The sequence below is a fragment of the Rhinolophus ferrumequinum genome, chromosome 13, assembly GCF_004115265.2.
Source record: "Rhinolophus ferrumequinum isolate MPI-CBG mRhiFer1 chromosome 13, mRhiFer1_v1.p, whole genome shotgun sequence".
NCBI lineage: Eukaryota > Metazoa > Chordata > Mammalia > Chiroptera > Rhinolophidae > Rhinolophus > Rhinolophus ferrumequinum.
The window spans coordinates 32,344,968-32,367,536 of record NC_046296.1 but is presented as its reverse complement, the minus strand read 5'-3'; the positions used below and the strand labels follow the sequence as shown (position 1 = coordinate 32,367,536).

Sequence of the window (22,569 nt, the reverse complement as noted above, 5' to 3'; positions counted from 1 at the left end):
AAAAGGGGTGAGGGGAGACCTCTTGCAGGAGGTATGTGACATGAGACCTGAATGCTGTGGGAAGCCAGCCATGTGTTCCCAGTAGAGGAAGCAAACAGAAAGGATTGCGGTAGGAAAAGCAGAAAATGCCAATATGACTAGAACTAATTTACTTATTATGTGACAGGCACTGTTTTGTGTTTCCCAGATATTAACAGATAATATTATCCCCAGATTGATAAACAGAGTGGGTAGAAAAGTGTATGGTACAAGGTCAGTCATATAGGCAGGGCTACGTCAGGAAGGATCTTATAGGACACAGTAAAGAATATGGATTTTATTCTTATTGAATAGAAAGCCATTGAAGATTTTAAGTAGGAAAGTGACATGATTTGGATTATGCTTTAAAAAAATAACTTTGGCTACTGCATTGAGAATGGGTTAGATTGGGCTAGGAGTGGAAGGGGGAAGGTGAGTGAGGAGGATATTCTAATAGACAGGATGAGAGATGAGAGATGATGGTACCTTGACTAGAGTGGTAGTAGCAGAGAAGGAAGGAAGCAAATATTTTCAAGATAGAGTTGACAAAGTTTGTTGATGAACTTACGCGAGGGTGACAGAGAAGAGCATATTAAGAGTTCTGCAGTCTTTTTTAATATTATAAAATAAATCAGCCAAGAAAGTATAAAATGAACAAATCTATAAAACCAGATTACATAAATTTTCTGAGTTATATATTCTTTATTTCTAAAAAACCTATTCCTACAAAAAATTTAAAAATACTTACATTTCTTTCTACTTCAATTAATCTGTCTTTAACTTTCAGAAGCTCTCTGGTCGTTTCTTGACTTTCTCTCTCCCATTTATCTTCACCAGAAGTTAAAGGAGAACTCTGTACCATCCTTTCCTCATCTTGTCTCTGTTTAAGAGCTTCATAATTCTTTTTCACCTAAAATTTTATTTAAAATATTTTAATGGGGGGAAAAATCACCAAAGTTCTAATTTTTACAATTAATTTGACTCTGTACTGGTCTGGTAAATGTGAGAGACACTTTATTTTAAAAATGTGATAAATAGTATGTACAATCATTATTATCATAATCACAATTTATGCTTTGTAAAATACAAATCCTTTCCTCTCAGAACTACTAAATATACTCTGCTTATGTGTCATACTCCTACAATATATTCGGTAATCTCATATCCTCATATCCTATTGTTTATGCTGAAAATGTTGCTGAAGAATACTTGGACCTAAACATGTTGCTATATAGTACCAGTTTTTTTTAGAGTTACATCTATAGCTGATTTTGAGATTTCAGAGATCCCTATGTGAAGAACAAATAAAGACTTGACACAGGTGACGATTCCTCTTAAAAAGATTTCTAAATTAAAATTGAGGAAGTATCTATATATGTTTGTTCTTTTATGAAGGATATGTTGCCAGAATGAGACGGTTAATAAATAAGTTAATGGCTTCTTTATTCAGATCTTGATCCACATATAATTACTGTAATTTATTTTATAAAGAGTAAGCAATAGAAGAATATATCTTATCCAAGGTTTTCTGGTGTGATCACAGCCAAACATTAAGAGAGCCAACTCAAAATTAATAATTTAGTCATCTTACATTACCAAAATTACTGAACCACTTAAATAGCTCTCTTCAGTTTGAAATGAATTGTTATACTTATGTTGAATCACTAGTTTATCATAGAAGATATTTATCAGAAATTTCTAAATTAATCCAAACTTTATATTAAGGCAAGGATAAACATTTAAAATAATTCAATGTTTAATGCAAACCTTAAGAAAGCTTGTGACTCAGTAATAAACTTTGTTACTATTGAATTAGAAAATAATGATGTGAGACTAAAGGAAAAAGATGCCAAGATAGAATGCAATTTAAAGCTCAGCAAGTGATCTAATAGGTGTTCTGGGATCATAATTTTTTCAGTTTTTTTTTTCCTTTTTCACTTTTAATACCCTAATAACATAGTTGGGTGACATCATTTCAAGTATCCTATTTTACATTAATTTCCCACAGGATCTTTTTTTCTAGGCTTAGGAAGATTATAGACGTAGGTCATTATTACTAAGGAGAACTGAGAATAAAACTCAAAGCTTCTCATTTTTAGGCCATTATTCCTTACAACTAAGTTTCAAAAATGGTTCCTTTACCTTACATATCATTAATCAGAATCTCCAATCTATGTTCACACAGAAAATAACATGGTTTCCCATCAATGTTTCTTAGAGGCAGCATATAGGAAGGTCTTGCCTTTTTATCTAATCCATTAATCTCTGCTTTTTAACTGGGTTTTAGATTTTTTACATTTAATGTGATTATTGATATGATTTGGTTTAAAACTGCCATCTTGCTATTTGTTTTCTATTTGCCTAATCTGTACTTGATCCCTCTTTTTTTAATTTTTGTTCCTTCTTTTTATTTTTTTATGATTCTATCTTATCTTTTTTGCTGGCATATTAGCCATACCTCTTTGTCATGCTATTTTAGTAGTTACTTTAGGCCTTATACTGTTCATATTTAACTTTCATAGTCTATCTTCAAGTGATATACATCTTCATGTACAGTACTAAAAGTCAGAACAGTATAACTCCAGTTGAATACATGTTTATGGCAGGAAGCTAGTCCAACACTAGTTATGCCAAAATGGCTGGACGTGAAAGACAATGAAATTTTAATCTCCACTTTTTAGGCTAGAAATACAGAGTATATACCAACCACATCCAAACCTACTTATTTTCTAGATGAGTAGCTTCATGAGTTGACTTTACTTGCAACTTAGTTACAATGCTTAACAGGGTAAAAAATTCAGGAAATACAGATTAATGAAATCCAGCACCAAATTTTACTTTATTTTTTAGATAATCCTTTATGTTAACTAATAAAAGTTCTAGAATTTCTTTTGTAACGATATATGTTCTACGGTAATGTCTGGGACAAATACCAGCAATGATGGTAAAGGAAAACGGTGAACAAAACCTTTTTCTTTCCTGCACGAGAAACTTACCTTCAGGCAACCTTTTCCTCTGGAAACCTGATAAAGTTGGAATGTTCCGTGTTACCAGGCAGGACTGTTTATGGGAAATATGACCCTGATTGGTAACTTGTATTTGGACTGGGAAAACTATAAATACCTAACAGGAAGCCATATCTTTGAACTTCTCTGAGTGCAGCAGCTCTTAAAACTGGTAATAACTATTGCGGAGACCTTAAGTCTATGCCTTTGGAGTTGTTGCAAGAGATGATGATGCTGTAGAGCATAAAGTCTTAAAGTGAGGGCAGCTTCCACACAAACCCAATGTGAATCTCATCTTTTTGCACCTGAACTGTCATATGCAAGACATGGCAGTGGAAAGATGACTCTCAGACAACTATGTGAAGAAGGACACGTGACAGTACCCTGCTTGCTATATACTTGTATCTTCCATAGAGTTCTGAATCAAATGGTTCTAAATGTGGCCCACAGTATAATCTTGTAAATTTGAATATTTAATTGACTGCAAAAACAATTCCGGGAGCCCTGCAGAGATGATAAAAAGGAGAATAAACTAGAACATGATTTTCACAATCTACTATTAAATTAACACGATGGAATGGGCAAGCCCCTTCAATTTCAATTTATTCATGTAGGGAAAACATGAATAAATGTCCTTGCCTTGTTTACTTAAATGAGTAATTCCAAATATCACAAGAAAACAGGACTAGGAAAAAACCTCAAATTTATGAGATCAGATGCTTTCTTATACCACACATATGATTTCCCTTGATTTGGTATTCTCATATCCATATCTTTACTTATCAAACTTTTACCTAGATTTTCCATAGGAAGATAGTGTCAGAGTCGTGTCACACTATCGCACTGAGACCTTTCCTCAATGAAATAAGCCTGCCTTTTGCCCGTCCCTCTCTCACTGTTCTGACATGTTCCTAATTGCATGGGGACATACGCACATGAAATAGGATTGAATAAATTATAGTGTATAGACAAAATACAGTTTATCATAAACTATATGACAAACATCTGTTTAAGAATACTCTCAAATTTAAGAAAAAACTAAATAAAATGCTGTTACATTTTTATTTTCTACTTTACAATTTTGTCTCCAAATATTTGACAATTAAAACTCTTTCCAAGGAAATCACTTACTGTTTTAAGTTCTTGGCGCAATTGCTGGTTATAATTTGTGGATTCTTCTAATCGAGCTTCTAAAGCAGCAATTTTTTCCTCTTTTATTTCAAGAGATTTCTTTAGCGTAGATTCTAATTTAGATTCCAAAAGTTTGTACCTACTATCCAAGTATAAAAATAATAAAAGTTCATCAGTGGAAGTCGGAAAATTATTTTTAAAGATAATTTATGACCACAGATATTGATGCCATAAACAGGTTTTATAATACAGCATTTTAAAAAAATGTCAAATCATCCTCCTCTTACTGCCCTATTCTCCCTTTTAAACTATTCCTGGTCATGAAGAAACAAAAATCACTGAGTAAATAGAGCTCCTGATTACACCTTAGGTTGTCAAAAGCAAAAATTAATGCCCAAAAGAGGCATCCGAAAGATCTATCTCAAAATATACCTTTTAGCTTTATAAGAATAGAATCTATAGAAAGAAATGAATGCATTTATTATATTGTCAAGTATTTGTCTATAATATTAAGTGTAAAGTATTTATACAAGACCATATGAATAGTTACGACTTAAAACTCACTGAAGACTTTGTCTTCAGGTTATAGAGTACTTGCAGAATATTTTATAAAGGGAATGATATACTAAAGACACAGGATACTGGTGCCAGAGTCAGATAGATGTGAATGTCAATATTTTACAGAATGTCAATATTTTAGTTATCTTTTTGAATGCTGGGTTCATGAATAATTATATTATTCTTAATTAAGATTTTTTTTACAAAAGGGACAGTGCATGATCAGTTTGAGAGTGAATCATAAACTAGGGATTCTGACTAATCTATTTCTTACAACTGAGAATCCTGATAATTAAACAAAATATAAACCTAAAGTATGTAATGAGAAATTTTATATTCTGCCTGTACTATAATTAATTTGTTTGTATATATTTTCTACTCAACCAGATTTTAAGTTCATTGAGACTAGAGAACAAATCTGACTCATTATGGTATCGGCTTGATACCAAAAATCAATAAACATTTTTAAAGCATTTAATGAGTGTGTCTTTGGATATGCTGAATTTGTGATGCCTGAGTTGCTTCTGGACTGTCCAGATAGAGATGTCCAGTAAACAGAGAATAATATGGACATCAGGTAAAATGATGACTGGGAATACTCAGCATATAGAATGAATGAATAAGAGGCCTGAGAATATAACCCTAGGAAATTATACTAAAAGACACAAGAAAAGATTTGTTAAAAGAGAAAGACAAGAGTGAGCACACAGCACTCTTGAGTTTACAACTCTACCACTAAATTTACTTTGTTGCCTTTTAGTTAATCTATTTATACAGTCAGTTCCACAACTAGACTATTCCTTTATGACAAGAATAACTATCTTAATAATAATTATATCTTCAAAGGAGATCAGATGGAATGATATCAAATGGAAAGATAAAAAGGTTAACTAACAAAAGAAGTAGGGACAACATCTGAAATAAAAGGTAGAGACAGATGCAGATATAAATAAATTCCAAGATGGAGTGGATGAATGTCAAAGGAATTTATGGCTGTGAGCCTCTACTTTCTTTGTGACGGTAAAGCTACCTTACTGACTGAGAAAGAAGCTGGTTTAGTGGCTTAAAGACACTTATTTTCCTGATCTCCCAGGTTCTACCGTGGTTATTAACTGCTCTCAATTCCATTTCCTAAAAATTTTAGTTCAATATATGCTTTTATCTCCATGTCTAATATGTTTTCATTATATAAATAAATATGTGTGGATTAATAAATACATCACATCTTGCCTAGACTATTACAATAGCTTTCTAACTGGTCTCTGTGCTTCCAAATTGCCTCTTTTCTAACCCATCTTTCATATCACACTAAGAATTGCTCAACACATCTTTGTGCTTTATTTGCATGGAATACCCTTCCCCACAGTTGCCACTTTGCAAATTTCTATCATTCTTCACGGTTCAGCTGAAACATTATCATTTTTTTTGACGCTTGATAAACAGCAGGTAATGAGAGCTCAATCAACATTACCTAATTGTATGAATTAAGGTTTGACAAAAGGTACAGGTACCAAACAGTATGAATGACCCATCTAGAGGTGGGTTCATAAATTTATAACACAGGGTCCATCAGGGCAACTACAGTTTACCCTAGCTTTTTTTTTTTTGGGGGGGGGGCAATTTTTCAAATGTCTTACATGCAGGTAACACATCTGTTCAAATAAAGTGATGCATATTCAGTATCTATTAGGTTGGTACAAAAGTAATTTCAGTTAAAAGGTTAAAAGGTTAAAAATAACTGCAAAAACCACAATTACTTTTGCACCAACCTAATATATTAAAAGATAGTGAATTAAGTTGTCCTTAATTATCTGTTTAACTCAAAAATATTTTTTCTCATGAAATATCTGTATAATTAATTCAATTGATTGCTTGAATTGATTGCTAGAATAAATGCCTCACATTATTTCTGTTTGTTATTACAGAATTAACCTTTAAAAGTATCAATCTGTTCTATAAACTTTAAATTTCTCAAGATTACATAAACAAATCCCATATAATCATTAGCATTATTTTTTCCTATATATATTTACTTGATGTAAATACTTACTAGAATAAAGGATAGATGATAAAATATAAATGTCTAATTATAAAAGTTCCAATGAATTAAAATCTAGCCTACATAAAACAATATTCTTAACAATACACATTTCTATTCTAGCTGGAATCACGTGGCTGACTAGGTGGTAAATAGTAGACTACTTGAAAATCTGAGTAACTGTTTGATAGATTATAATTATAGGAGAATAGAAATTTTCTTTAAACCTGTGCTGATAATTCACAAAATTAAATGGTATATAAGTTAATTTTTTCTTCTGTTTGTCAAACCTTAGTTTTCCACATTATTTTTACATCTTATTTGCTTCTCAAAATATTTCCCTTTGTTTCATACTTTTCTTCCATTTCTCTTTAAGTCCACATTTGGCACACAAAATAAATGAAAGAATTGAGGCATTTAAGCACATGATTCAAATAAAAAATAACTTGCTTAAATTGACTGCATGTTTCACCAGAGAGGGGTTTGTTGTTAATGTCTCATTCTACTTTCACAAAAAATTATATTCTCTGATCTTATGCTACCCAGGTGGCATCTTATTTTCTTATTATGTAACTGAATTTATATAATAACTTTTTGGATTTTTTTCTTATTCCAATATTAGGTGGTCTTTATCTGATTTTTTTTTACTTTTTTTTGTTATAGAACTTTTTCTAAAGGAAGAAGGAACCAGAAATGGTGACATACATAAATGTATTCTGTAGCTATAGCACAGGCAAGAACCAATGTTTGAACAACAAAATAATAATAATAATAATGATTTGAACTGTTTGCCAAATAGACTTAATACTCACCTGTCATCAGTACTTTGTTCATCATGTAAGAGTCGCTCTTTATTTAATCCTATCTTCTCAAGCTCATGAGTTAATTTTTCAAGATCATTATTCATTTGCTGAGTCTTCAATTTTTCACTCACCAAATCCTTATTTTAAAAGTAATGCAAAATTCATGTAAGTGTCAAGAACATAAACATCTAAGAAATTCACCATCCAGAAATACATATAATTTGAAGAAAGAAAGACTGAAGTGTGGCTGAACTTTTCCTACATCATTAAAAAGTGTTAAGCAATATAATGTAGTCCAAACAGAATTGTTTTGGCTTTTTTTGGCTAATATTCCCTTTTAACTTTATTATATATATATAATATATATATATATATATAATATATATATATAATATATATATATTATATATGTATACACATATATAAATAAAATACATATATATATAATATTCCCTTTTAACTTTATATATATATATATATATATTTTTTTTACATATATATATATATATTCCATTGGGGAACAGTATGTTTTTCCAGGACCCATCAGCTCCAAGTCAAGTCGTTATTTTCAATCTAGTTGTGGAGGCCACAGCTCTCTGGCCCATGTGGGAATCGAACCGGCAACCTTGGTGTTATGAGCACTGCACTCCAACCAACTGAGCCAACTGGACTTCCTCCCTTAACTTTTTAGTGTTAAAAACTAAATGGAGAAACTATTCATTCTTTACTTGTGACTACTCATCTTACATTTGAGAACTGTGGGGGGAAAACACATACCCAGTAATTTTAAAATAACGAGCTAGAACTTTAGTGCATGTTTCTAGTGCATGTTTAGTACATGTCTCTTTCTATAAATATACAGTGGATGCTTCTCCCACTACCATCCCTCTCCTGGTAGAAGAGGATATGGATCTGAAGAACTAGGGGGCATTCTTACAAGTTCAGGCACAAGGAACCCATTGTTCCTGTTGGTAAGACTGCAGAGCAACAGAAAGGAAAAAATGAAAGGCTCATACTGGACCCTTTCAATGCCTTTTTAGCAGAACTGCAGACTTCCAAGTGTGACTTTCTACCAGAAAGCTAAATAAGATACTTTTAAATTGAACTTCAAGGGTTATCATATATAGTACAACAAAGGGATAGCAAAAAAGAGTCAAACTCTCTTTTGGTGCAAGCATGCTATCTGCTGATTTGCACCAACCACGTTTCACAGGACCTGCTGCCAATACACTATAAATTTTACAATTCTTGTCAACACATAGATCCAAGCAACTACCAATTGTTCAGTGTTGACCTTTAAGTTCAACCTGATTTGAATTGTCCAGCTTAGAGGTAAAAAATGGGGCTTTAGAGTCTGAAAAGATCTGGATTTGAATCCAGCAAACCATTTATTAACTGTGTCATCCTAATTAAGTTACATAATGTCTCTGAACCTCAGTTTTCTAATCTAATGGAAAAAATACCTATAAAGAATTGGTCATACAAATTATATAAATAATATATTTCATATATATAAATTATATATAAACACAACTTATGAGGTCCTTAACCCAGTACCTGGCACATAGTTGGCATTCAATAAATAGTAGCTATTATGCTTTCTATTATACTTAGCATTCAGTAAGACTCTTGATCAAATATTTCCACATTATTTTGAAATAAAATTATAATGTAACAAGTCAGATACTACTTGGAAAACTTAGTATTACAATTTCTTTAAAAACTCCAATGTTTAACAAAAGTAGGAAACTTGGAAACTGTTTCTAGTTCTAATTCTAAATTTCTACTTTAGAATCGTAAGAAGTGATGCAAATTACTGATGGGTTCCAATAAATCTTTAAAAAAACTTGGGAGTTAAAAATATGAAAAACATTTGCCTTAAATTAGGTAACTATATTTACCTCACGTAACGTAACCAAAGTTTTTACATCAATAGTTGCTCTTTTCACAAGCTCCTTATTTTCTTTCTCTAATTCTTTCAAACGAATGCAGGATTCTTTATAAATACCAATCTCTTTGAATAGAGTTTTGTTTTCTTTTTCCAAATTTCCAATTTTCACATTATTTTCTTCTAATGTGGTATCTTTTATTTCTGCTTGTTGTCGGAGTCTCTTATTTTCTTTCTCCAGTTGTTTCTTATCCTTTTCCAGTTGAGAAGTCTCTTGCTCTAATGATTTATTTTCTTTTTCTAACTGTTCTAGTCTTTTGCTAGATATTTTTAACTCTTCTAGGTTTTTTTGCAATGTTTGGTTTTCCATCTCTAAGTCTTGTAGTTCACTCTCCAATTGTTGAATTTTTTTATTGCTGTTTTCAAGAGCCTTCTGTAGCCTTTGATTTTCTGTATCTAAACCCTGGTAGCTAACTTCTAAGCGTTCTGTTTTCTTGAAAGATGCTTTCATGAGCTCCAAACCTTTCTTAAGTTGCTCTTTTTCACTTTCTAGTTCTTTATTTTCTAGTTGTAGCTGAGCCATTTTCATGCTTGCACACTTTAAAGATTCCACATTCCTTCGCAATTCTAAGTTTTCCTCATCAAGTTGGGAATTTTCTTTCTCTAGGGATTCTAACTGAAAACTAAGGTTTTTAAAGCTATCCAATCTTTTTTTTAATTTCCTATTTTCTCTTTCTAACTCTGAATTTTCTTGTTCAAGGGCCTCAATTTTTTCACAAGTAATCTTTAAATTGGTTATCTTTTTCTGTAACAATTCATTTTCTTTTTCAAGATGATGCAACTCATTTTCAAGTTCTTCTGCTCGCTCTCCTTTCTCTTTATAATGTTCCAGTTCTTTTCTAATTTGTCGTTTTTCAAATTCAATCTTGCTTAGCTTGCTACTTGTTTCTTTGATAGATTCATGAAGAATTTTATTTTCTTTTTCAATGTCCTTCACCCTTGCTTCAGCACTTATCTGGGAACGCTGCCTTAAGGATAACACGGTTTGATTCAGATGTTCATTTTCCTGTTCCAATATTTTAACCTAATTTAAAAAGAGAAAGGAGAAAATTATAAACTTAAGCAAGAACTAAACATGTTAAATTACACAGTTACTCCTGTCCAAAAACTAACAGGGAAATTAGAACATAAAAGGGTGTTAGCATGTCTATCTTACTTTTAATTCTGCCAAATATTTACTGAGATCACTGTGTTTATTTCTTTAGGGAGCTCATAATGTAAAGGAATGGTTCAGAGAGATGTGTTTAATATCAATCAAAATGATCTTCAGATTATTTATAATTGCATGTTTCAAATTCAAATATGAATACAGGTGAAACGTATACACATATCTATCTTCTCAGTATATAAGCTTTTAGTTTCATAAATACATTTTGCAATACCTAACACAGAGGGTCCTCAGTAAATATCTGCTCTACAAAATGTGTGTATATATATTACATATGGCTGTATATTCATTCCCCAAAAGAATTCTCACTTGTAAACAAAACATAACAAAATCCCCGGTACATCCATCCAGTTTATGGCATGGTATAATAGTTCAAGATTTAGTGTGTTAAACAATCCCCTGAGAATCTTGTAAAAGTACAGATTCATGCTTAGCTCTAGAATTTTTATTCTGTAGCTCTATAGAAATTTGTTTTATAGGTAGTTTGAAGACTACACCTAGATAATATAAAACAAATAATTTTACATCTAAGAAACAAATAGGACATTTAAAATAGCAAGTCATTCAATCTATCCTGTTTCCTCAAGCATAAAATAAAAATGATCGATTAGAACTTGAAAATATATCTGAAAGTATCCAAGATGGTTGCTGCCACAACTTCTCCCTTTTTTTAAGGGTCAGAGTACAGCTGCATTACTCCCCAACTCCACTCCCATTTCTCCCCAACTCCACTCCACAGTCATTTTCCAAAGACACTTGAAAGCACAGGTACTGCAGAATTGTGTATGAGATAATTATTAATCATACTGGCAATTAAAAAATGTCTAAGCTTTCTCTTTAACTTTACTAAAATAGAAAGTGAAGTAAAATCATAGTTATTTTAAAATCTAAAAAATTTTAAAGTATTTATGAACACTTAATGCTATATGAACACTTTATTTGCATAAAGTCTAAAATAACTTGTTAATAAATTTTAAAATACAACACTTAATAGGAAATTTATGAACCTGTCTCTCTGAATTTTCTCTAAGTGTTTCAATTGTTTTTTCAAGCTGAGCTTTCTCCTTCATTAGATCTTTGCTTAAATTCTGACAATTCTGAAGACTTTGCTTTTCTTGAATAATCTCATTCTCAAGAATTTCAACCTGGAAAAATGAAACCACAAAACAATACATCATTAAGTATTTTACCACAGTGGAAACATGTCAAAACAAAAGATAATCACTGAATTAAAAATAAAATACAGTTTTAATACCCAAATGGTGAAATTTAAGAATTTAGTAGAGCAAGTCAAATAATAATCCATGCTAGTATTAGCAGTTATATAAAATAAGCAGACGTGATTATTTTTCTTATCTTCTGAGTCTCTGAGGGCAAATTTCTACTTGTAAACACAAAGACAAATCCAAGTGAATATATTATAATTACGTGTTATATAAAGATTGTACAAGTCTTACTGAAAGGTTCTCTTGGCTTGAGTGGATTTGTAGAGTAAAATTTTAATTATAGTCTAGGAATTTCTTTGTACAAGAAGGAAGAGGAGAATATAAAAAGTGTGAAGGAAAAGATGAGAACTGGTGGTATAAATTTTAAAAATGTGAGGAAACAAAAAGGGATTTGGTTTAAAATAAAAAGGAGAAAAGAGAATACTGGAGAAAAACAGGCTGAACAAAACTCCAGCAAACATTTACATTCTAGGTTTAAAATTTTCAATTATACACTTTAAAGATATAATAAAGTATGCGGTTAATAAGTATGAAAAAGCAAAATTAAGTTTAAAATATGCTAGATCACTGACTTTCCCATTATATAACATATTCAAATCAGGTAATTAAAAAAAATAAAAGATTTAGCTATATAAAGTATTCCACTCCAAGTTTAAATATGACTTAAATCTATATTGATAGTAAAGAATTCTAAGGATTTTAATAGTCTTATAAAAAGCAAGTTGAATTTTTCTGTTTTAATATCAATGAAAGATAACTGCACATGGAAAACAATCTTCCAGTAATATCTCAAAAGCATCAAGTCACAAATCTAATCCAGTAACTCAATTCAACATTAATTTACATGCTTAGAAAGCTCTTAATTATTAATAACTAATTCATTTGGTTCTCCATTATAGATTAAAATATATGGATAATAGTTATTTAAATTTGTTGTTTTACATCATTGGAATTTAAATGAAGCGTTTGGTTTACAAAAGACATCTTTTATACAATGAATTTATCAAAAATTGCTAGAATCACTAAGAATTTACTAATTGTACTTCAAAGCTAATTTCAAAATCAAGTAATAATTTACAGATCCAATTACAATGACAACCAAAATAAAACTGTTCTAAATGGCCACTCCTACTTTAACACTGTATCGATTGTCAAATGCTTACTAAGATTATTTGGTTAATGGTCTATAGTTGATACCAAAATGTTTTAAAAGAGAAAAAAATCTTGCAAGAGAAATCAAGGAATCTAGTTGCATTATCTAAGGCAGTGGTCCTCAAAGCATGGTTCTAAAACAGCAGGATGAACATCACCAAGGAACTTCTTGGAAATGATAATTCTTAGTCCCCACCCCAAAACTACCAAAAATCAGAAACTGTAAGCATGGGGCTCAGCAATCTATGTTTTAACAAGCCCTACAGGTGATTCTGATGCTTATTTTATTTCAAAGATTACTGGTCTAAAGGTTAGGGAGATTTTTATTACTGAGTCTATTAATAGATACCTAGAACCTATCAAAGGAAAAACTAGACATGGCTAGGAGCCTAGAACATCCTGTCATGGCAGAAAGCAAGGAAGCTTTCAAGGAGTGGTAAGGTTGTGTCATAAGGATTCAGAAAGCAGCTTCATTGGGATAGTAAGAAAAATAAATGCAGGGGGGCCAGATAGCTCAGTTGGTTAGAGCGTGAGCTCTGAACAAGAGAGTTGTCGGTTGGATTCTAACATGGGCCAGTGAGCTGCACCCTCCACAACTAGACTGAAGACAGCGAGCTACCACTGAGCCACTGGAGGGGCGGCCGGATGGCTCAGTTGCTTAGAGCATGGGCTCTCAACAACAGGTTGCCGGTTCAATTCCCCGCATGGGATGGTTGGCTGTGCCCCCTGCAACTAAAGATTGAAAATGGTGACTGGACTTGGAGCCGAGTTGCACCCTCCACAACTAGACTGAAGGACGACTTGGAGCTGATGGGCCCTAGAGTAACACACTGTTCCCCAATATACCCAATTAAAAAAAAAAAAAAGAAGAAAAAGAAATGCAGTGGATGAAAACACTTCAAATATTTTTAAAACTATGAGTTCATAATGACACTAAAACAAACAACAAAGTCACTCAATTATCTCAGGAGGATATGAGAGAATGAATTCATTATTAGGAAAATGGTAAATAAAGGGACAAAATCAAACATTCATCCTGCTTTTCCCAAAGATCTGTTCCTCACCACTGTTTCTTTCACCACTGTTCCTGTGGTGTTTGTTTTCTTTAAACCAGTAGTTTTTAAAAGAAAGCTTTTCTTTGTGGAACTCTACCAAATTAAGAAGGGATGATATAATTAGAATATCAGAATTTTGCAATCTGATTAATTAAGGAATCCAAGCAAATGATTTTCTATGACAACTAATATCACACACACACACACACAAAAGACAACCAAACACGTGCCTCCTAATTGAAATATACACACTATTTATGAACATTCATACTAAAAACTCAATTTGAACCTGATTAAGCCTATAGATAAAGCAGTCAATATAGGGGACAAAAGAACTTGCTAAGTGACAAAAAGAATGAAATCAGCAAAATCTAGATTTTGGGAAAACTCTTTTAGACAAATAACCTGGTTTCTTCAACAGAAAAACTGCTAGGGAAAAAAGAATAAACTTGTAGACTAAAAAAGACTTAAGGGACACATCAACTGTTTGAACGTATTAATCTCATATGGGTTCAAATTTGAACAAAATGTAAAAAAATAGAATTGGAGAAATTGAAATGGTAACAAAAATTATTAAACTTTGAAGTGTGATTTTTCTCACTGTCCTTTTATAAAAATTTGCCTTACTTTTTAGAGATAAATACTGAGGTATTTGTTGGTGAAATGATACTCTTTCTAGGATTCATTTCAAAATCATCTAGTAGTTGTGGGGACAATAGGCAGGGGTAGAAAGACTGGCTGTAAGTTAATAATGGTTGAAGATGAATAATGAATAAGGGAGTTCATTTACTTCACATTTATGGATGTTTGAAAATTTCCATAAGTTAAAATATTGAGGGCACATTAAAAACTGGAAAATGTTTTATTACAGTGCTATTTATACTTTTACATACTTTTTGTATTAGTTTCAGGTGTACAAAGAAATGTAATAGTTAGACATTTAAACCCCTCATAAAATGATAACCCTCCCCCATTTTATACACATTTTTTAACATTACATTAAACATTAATTTTCATTTACCTTTTTACTTAGTCTTTGATTTTCTTTTTCAATTTTCAGGATTTTGGAAGTGTTACCTTCTGCAGAATCCATAGTACTCCGAAGCTCTTCTACGGTTTTTGTCAAACTCTGGTTTTCCATCTCCAACTTCAATAACCTACTTGATGTCAACTCATTCACCTCATGGCCCAAGGATTTTTGTGGTGCTATAATATTGAAAAATATAAAATCGGTAAAATTAGGTTTACTCTTTACTATTTAAAATATTGAGTGCAAATTCACTAAATCACTTGGTCCTTAACTACATAAAAAAAATTTATAAAGGTATACAAAATAGACACAATGAGGAAAAAAAAAAAAACCCAGACAGATAAAAGACAGATAAATCTTGAATTTTTAATATATCCATAGCATTCCAGTGGGGGAAAAAGTACAAAATTTAGACTGAAGAGACTAGAATTCCAGTTTTAGTTCCATGAGAAATTAACTACTTGACAATACCCAAGTTACTTTAACCTCAATGAGCCTTGGTTACTTGTACATGGGCAAAATATAGTTATTGGTCCATGTATCTCATAGAGTCACTGTGTGACTCAAATAAGAAGTATAAAGCACGTCCTATGACACACTTTCAAAAATTAAAGGAAGACAGTTTGAAGGAAGAAAATCCTAATCCGATTCTGAAAAAGACAAGACCAGTATACACTGGTCACCCTGAAAAAGCCTTTCTCTAAATGAAGAATCCCTGCTCTACTAAGTGTAAGGAGCAACACTAACTCCATTTTGTCAAGGGAAATCATCTTTCTAAGTAGGTTACAGCATTACATTTTTAAACATAAGAATACTCAGTTTCTACCATGTTTCCCCGAAAATAAGACCCAGCCGGACAATCAGCTCTAATGCGTCGTTTGGACCAAAAATTAATATAAGACAAGGTCTTATGTTGTATTATATAAGATCCGGTCTTATAGTAAAATTTTGGGGGAAACATGGTAGTTCTGTAAATGATGCTCTCCAGTAAGCCAAAAATAATTGTTTTTAAAACCCTATAGCAAACTCACTGAATATTTTAATGATATAAAAATACTAGGGTTTATAAATGACATATGATGCCTAGAATTTATTTTGAAATCCTAGATTTCAGGAAGGGAAACAAATAGAAGCGTGGAAGGGGAACATTTCTAGGTTTGTCTACTTTTGTGTATGTTTAAAATTCACTATCACAAAAAGCAAAGAAATACACACACACACCAGATCCCACAAGCATATAATTTTTATAAAATTAGGTATGGTAAAATATCCCCCAAATTTTAAGTAAAGAAAGCCTCAATTCTTATTTCCAGCTTTTGTTCTAGTAAGCATGTTACTAATGTTTTATTAGAAACTGGTATACTAGATTGTCACTGACTTTAAAAATTCCATTAGTTGTCCAAGTGTTCTTTAGTAAAATTCATGATTTATACTCGTGTATTTTATACTCTAATTCATGATTTATACTCGTATATTTCAAATTAACAAGATTAGGCTAAATACATGACATACCTTAATAATACTTTCAACACTATGACTGTGCTTCAAAGAAGCTTCAAGTCAAACTATGAAAAATTAAAAAGGATGCTTATAACACATTTTTATCAACATGAAAGAATGCCTATATTGTAATCTTATGTGATAAAAGGAACCTGAATTGTATATACACATTGATCTGATAAAGTCTAAAATACCTATGAATGGTGTAGAAAAATTCTAGAAGCAAATTTTTTGAAATGTAAAATTAATTTGAGAAATTATTAGTGACTTTAATTTCCTTTTATATTTTTCCACATTTTGCAAACTTTCTAGAAAGTCCCTTATATAATTTTAAAAACTGACACATTAAAATGAATATTCAAGTCTATGACAACAGCGAATAAAAACTACCAAACTGTGATATGATAATGATGATGATAACAATTATTATTATTCTTAACATTCAAATGCTTACTATTTACCAGGCACTGTTCTAGGGGCTTCGTAAGTATTAAGAAATTCATTCCTAACAAACCTACAAGGTAATTACTATTATTGTCCTTACTTAATACATGATTAAACTTTTAAAAAAAATTTTTTTTAATTGGGCAATATATTGAGCGACAGTGTGTTTCTCCAGGGCCCATCAGCTCCAAGTTGTTGTCCTCCAATCTAGTTGTGGAGGGTGCAGCTCAGGTCCAAGTCCAGTCACCGTTTTCAATCTTTAGTTGCAGGGGACACATCCCACCATCCCATGCGGGAATTGAACCAGCAACCTTGTTGTTGAGAGATCACGCTCTAACAAACTGAGCCATCCGGTCACCCTTCTGGAAGCTCAGCAGCAGCTCGCTGTCTTCAGTCTAGGTGTGGAGGGTGCAGCTCATTGGTCCATGTGGGAATCGAACCGGCAACCCTGTTGTTCAGAGCTCGAGCTCTAACTACCCGAACCATCTAGCTGCCCCGATGATGAAACTTTTAACAGTGTGATTTTAACTACTTTAGAAGTAGACAGCATTTAAGTCTGAATTGCTTTCTTTATAACTCATTTCATAAGGAATACAATAAAAAAACGTTCCACAAATATTTTAAGTAACACATCTCAGCAACTTCAATGGCTGAATATCATCATTTATATATAGTGAATTTACATGGGGTCCTAGAATTTGGAATTAGGTTCTCAAGTGTAAAACTAGAAGAAGCCTAATGGTAATAAACATGAATCATCTGTAAAAATAATTATTCTGCAGGAACCAGACTATAAGCTCTCAGACTTTATGTCTACCACACCACTATAACCTCAGGGCCTGGCATAATATTTTACACATGGTAGGTGCTTAATAAACACATGCTGAAGGAAGGAAAGCAGGCGGAATAATGTAATGCTGGGTAACAGAGGAACCAGTCTAATTAAAATAAATGTAACCTGAGTGTAATTTCAATAAAAATATCAGTATTAGCATAATCAAAGCCACAACCCAAACAACTGTACTGTATGTATACGATCAGCGTTAAGATAGAGGACAAGTCAATAAAAGGAGCCAAGATTTAAAAATTTATCTGGGGGTCTTTCATTATTTCCAGGGTATAACTGGGCTGGACTAGTTGGTAGGTGTAATCCGACAAGAGAGATTACATATATCGATGAAAGTAGCCATGAAGATTCTTAACTTGCTTTATTCCTGCTATGTATTTACCTCAGAATCTTCCCACTACATTTTGACTTCCTATTTAGATTTGCCTGTATTAAAAACACATGCTAATATGACCAGCTAATATGACTTTTCTGTTCTATTTAGCAGATGGCTGTATTTCTCAAAATAAATGAATAAACTAGTATTCCAGTTTCTTGTGACAATAACAGAAACAACTGATCAAATCTGTTATTTCACTCAAAAAAGTTGAGTTGTTAAGACATGCAAAGATAACCAGACCCAGGAATGTGGAAATAACATATTACTTCATGAAATCATATCTAGAGACACAGCTCCCCTTCTTAGACATCTACAGCTAGGGAAAAAAAGAACTGCAATAAAATATCCAGAAATGTAAGCAAAAATATTTCATTTATTCATCAATCCATTCAAATGAAACAATATTGGAAATACCTTCAGAAAGTTCACTAGTTCTGGATATTTGTTCCAGCTCCCAGCCAAGATGTAATGATTCATCCATACTTTGTTTCTGTGCCATTTCCAAAGTCATATTTTCTTCCATTAATTCTTCAATCTTTTTTCTATCCATATCGCGTTCCTTTTTTATTGGCAAGGAATAGGGAGAGAAAAGAAAGCTATGAAACAGTACAATTTCAAGCTAATACTGCATTATTGCATTACTATAACTAGTGTTTATCAGAAACTGAATAATGTGACAATAAATCTTGGGTTCCTTAAATTTTCAGTTTGAAGGCAATAGTCAGTTATTATAATTTTTACTACTGGTCTTTATACTGACATCCTTTAAAAATGACCTTTGGGGACACTGAAAACTCGTCTTCATTGTCAATATGTTGTTTTAGTGATATAACAAATGGTTCTGACCCAATGCTAAATAGTTTTGTGTATTTTAAAGGCTTGTTTACACAATAACTTATTAGAGTTTTCTGAAAAATACAAGACAAAATGAATAATACCCCTCTGTAACAAAAGCAGAAACTTCTACTACTCTTGTATTTATATAAAATTGGAAGCATAGAATTTACTTAGTCATCTCTTCTTTGTTAAAATATCAAGGACACTAGCCATCCTGTCATTACAGGGAATCAGATGAATCTTAGAATTCTTCCTTAGAGACCATGTTTGATATACTTTTCAATACTTACCATTTCCATATCATGCAATTTAGCCTTTAGTTGCAAATTCTCTTTTTCTAATTCATGTAATTTATCAGAACGAGCTCGAGTTCCTTCTAGTTGGTCTTCCAACATGGTTTTTGTTTCTAATAACACTTGATTATCTTCTTTTAATTCCTATAAACATTTCAAAAGGGCTTTATTTATCACAAACATGTTAATATTGGTTAATTTTTTAAAGTTCTAAACCAAAAATTGTTTATATGCAAGACTAAATCTACTGAGTAACAGAAATACAGTTGGTGTTTTCTTGGTTCCACTTTTCTCTCCAGAATTTAAGCTATTATGCAAACAAAATAGTACTTAATATTAAGTAACAGTACTATATTTTTACATAGAATTGTTGGGGTACATAGAAATTCCTTACACACAAGGATAAGGAACTAAGTATAAGCAGTCTTGCAGATATTTAACACACACATCTCCACAGAACCAGGGTTTAATTTGTTGAAACAGATTTAAAGATTTCTCTCCAATTAAACTATAACTTGAAAGTGAAAAGTTTGGGGTTTTTGAGTAAAATTCCAAGGCTCACATAAATCATAAACCAATACTCTATCAATACTTTACATAAGCATCATGAGAAAATGTTTAATTTCCCCAAATCCCTTTTTAAAATTCTAAGCAATACGCTGATCTATCATAAAATAAACACCTGAAGGTATTTAGTTTGCTCAACATTTCAAGAGTTCCACACATTTATTAAGTGTATTTTCAATGAATTTAGAAAAACACTTTTAAAGAAAAAAAACGTTGTGAATGGTTTAAAAAATGCAACATACCTCAACTCTTGCCTTATAAAATTCAATATCATGTAGCCTCTCTTTGTATCTGCTGACTTCACTTTCAAGCTTATCAACTCTGATTGCCTTTTCTCGAAGTGCATCTAATTCATCTCGATACATTCTTGCAGAACGAGCATCCGAAATCAAATTCATGTTCTAAACATAAATAAATATTAATATTTTAAGTATTATTTTCTATTTTCAAATAGGTAATCCTTGGTTGTACAACTTGATGAATCTAAAAATCAATGAATTGTATACTTTAAAAGTGAATTTTATAGGTTGTAAATTATACCTTAAATAAGTTGTTTTTTAAAATGGGGAGACATACAGCCTTTTTCGTTTAACCAAGAATAAAAAGTATTTTAAACAGACATGTTCATACACAAATATACAAATTGTGTTTATATACAAATTTTGATATAATGTTCTATATCAGGAATGTAAAACATATCTAGGATATTTTAAAATACGTTAACCTCTACTTAACATAATCATTTAGAATTAATTTAAGGTAAAAAAGTTAACTTTAAACTACAGGACAGCAAAACCATAGAAGAGGCAAACTATTACTAAAATCGATCATTTAGTTACTTTAGAGAAATAATGTTTCTATCCAGATATGTTGTAACATACCAAATTCCTGTTAATTTTTTTTAATGCTTTCAAGTAAAATGATAGTGCATATGATTAATGCCATTTGAGACAGATGTTAAAATTCAACCTTTTAAAAGCCTTCCTGTAATCCTTTTGAACAGTAGATCAAAGTACAATTCAGGGACATCTGTGGTTTCCTGAAACGCTTTCTGGGAGTTCATGAGGTCAAAACTGTTTTCATGTTAATTCTAAGACATTATTTGCCTTTTTCACTCTCATTCTCTCATGAGGGCACAGTAGAGTTTTCCAGAGGCTACATGGGATGTGATATCTTAACAGAATAAACACAGACATAGATATGGGACTCTAGTACTCTTCAATTAAGCCTGGCATTAAAGAGATTTGTAAAAATTTAAGAGTACCATTCTATTTTTTGTTTGTTTTGGAAAATAATGATTATTTAGTTAAAATATATTTTTTATGTTAACACGATGGGTTGAGTATTATTTTTAAATGAATTAAAATTTTTAAATTCTTAGTTTTAATTTCTAATATACTAAATGCCAGTAGATATAATCCATATTAATTTTTAAAAGTAGAAAAGTCTTGAGACTAAAAAGATAGAGAACGACTGTTTTAGAAGGAACACACATACAAAAACCCTGTTACCAAGAACTAGAAGAACAGTCACAGCATATCTAGAAATAAAGATTATGATTTCCCATCTCATACATCTAGAAAGGTCCCAGCTTATGATCCTGCAAGTACAGTATTCCCTTAAGTTAAAATGACAGATTAGGGGAAAGTAAGGGAAAGAAAACTATTCAGGCTTACCCCGATTCATACCATTTATGGGTTAAAGGAGACCTCATGTACTACCTCCAAATGAAAACAAAACATTATGGAGTGATTAAAAGAAGTAAATTTGCTTTTTAAAATATTTTTTATTTTTCAATTACAAGTGACATACGATATTAGTTCAAGTGCAGAGCACAGTGATTAGACATTTATGTAACTTACGAAGTGATCACCCCATAAATCCAGTACCTATCTGACACCATACTATTACAACTGACTACATTCCCCATTCTATACTTTACACTCCCATAACTATTTTGTAACTACCAATTTGTACCTCTTAATCCCCTACCCCCTTCACCCAGCCCTCCCAACCCTCCCATCCGGTTACCACCAAAATGCTTTCTGTATCTATGAGCTTCTTTCTGTGTTGATTGTACCTTTATCCTGTTTTCTAGATTCCACATATAAGTAAAATCATATGACATTTGTCTTTCTCTGTCTGACTTACTCCACTTACCACAATACCCTCTATGTCCAACCATGTTGTTGCAGATGGCAAGATTTAATATTTTTTACTGCTGGGCAATATTCTGTAGTACATATGTACCATTTCTTCAGCCATTCATTTGTTGATGGACACCCAGGTTGTCTCGGTATCTTGGCTATTTATTGTAAGTAATGCTGCAATGTCCCTTCAAAGTAGTGTTTTGGGTTTCTTTGGATAAACACCCAGAAGTGGAATTACTGGGTCCGGTCCTTCTGAGTTTCTTGTTACAGCCTTCGTTTTAGATTTTCCAGTTCTTTGTGATTCAGTCTAGCAAGGCTACACATTTGTAAGAACATGTCCTTTTCTTCTAGTTTATTGAACTCGGTAGCATACTCATATAGTCTTTCATAGCATTCTTGTATGCTCCTTTGTATTTCTGT

General features: G+C 31.9%; 1 protein-coding gene across 6 annotated transcripts in view; it reads right to left on the bottom strand.

Moving 5' to 3' along the window:
- Positions 1-22,569, bottom strand: part of CCDC88A (coiled-coil domain containing 88A) — a 114,784-nt gene that overhangs the window by 28,670 nt on the left and 63,545 nt on the right. For all 6 annotated transcript variants that reach the window (XM_033125381.1, XM_033125380.1, XM_033125375.1 and 3 more), the window contains exons 10-18: positions 20,242-20,400; positions 19,430-19,576; positions 18,717-18,861; positions 15,124-15,308; positions 11,677-11,814; positions 9,455-10,525; positions 7,563-7,690; positions 4,155-4,296; positions 767-928 (exon numbers count right to left, since the gene is read on the bottom strand). In XM_033125381.1, coding sequence (XP_032981272.1) covers positions 767-928; positions 4,155-4,296; positions 7,563-7,690; positions 9,455-10,525; positions 11,677-11,814; positions 15,124-15,308; positions 18,717-18,861; positions 19,430-19,576; positions 20,242-20,400 — 2,277 coding nt within the window. The remainder of the gene's footprint in view (positions 1-766; positions 929-4,154; positions 4,297-7,562; positions 7,691-9,454; positions 10,526-11,676; positions 11,815-15,123; positions 15,309-18,716; positions 18,862-19,429; positions 19,577-20,241; positions 20,401-22,569) is intronic.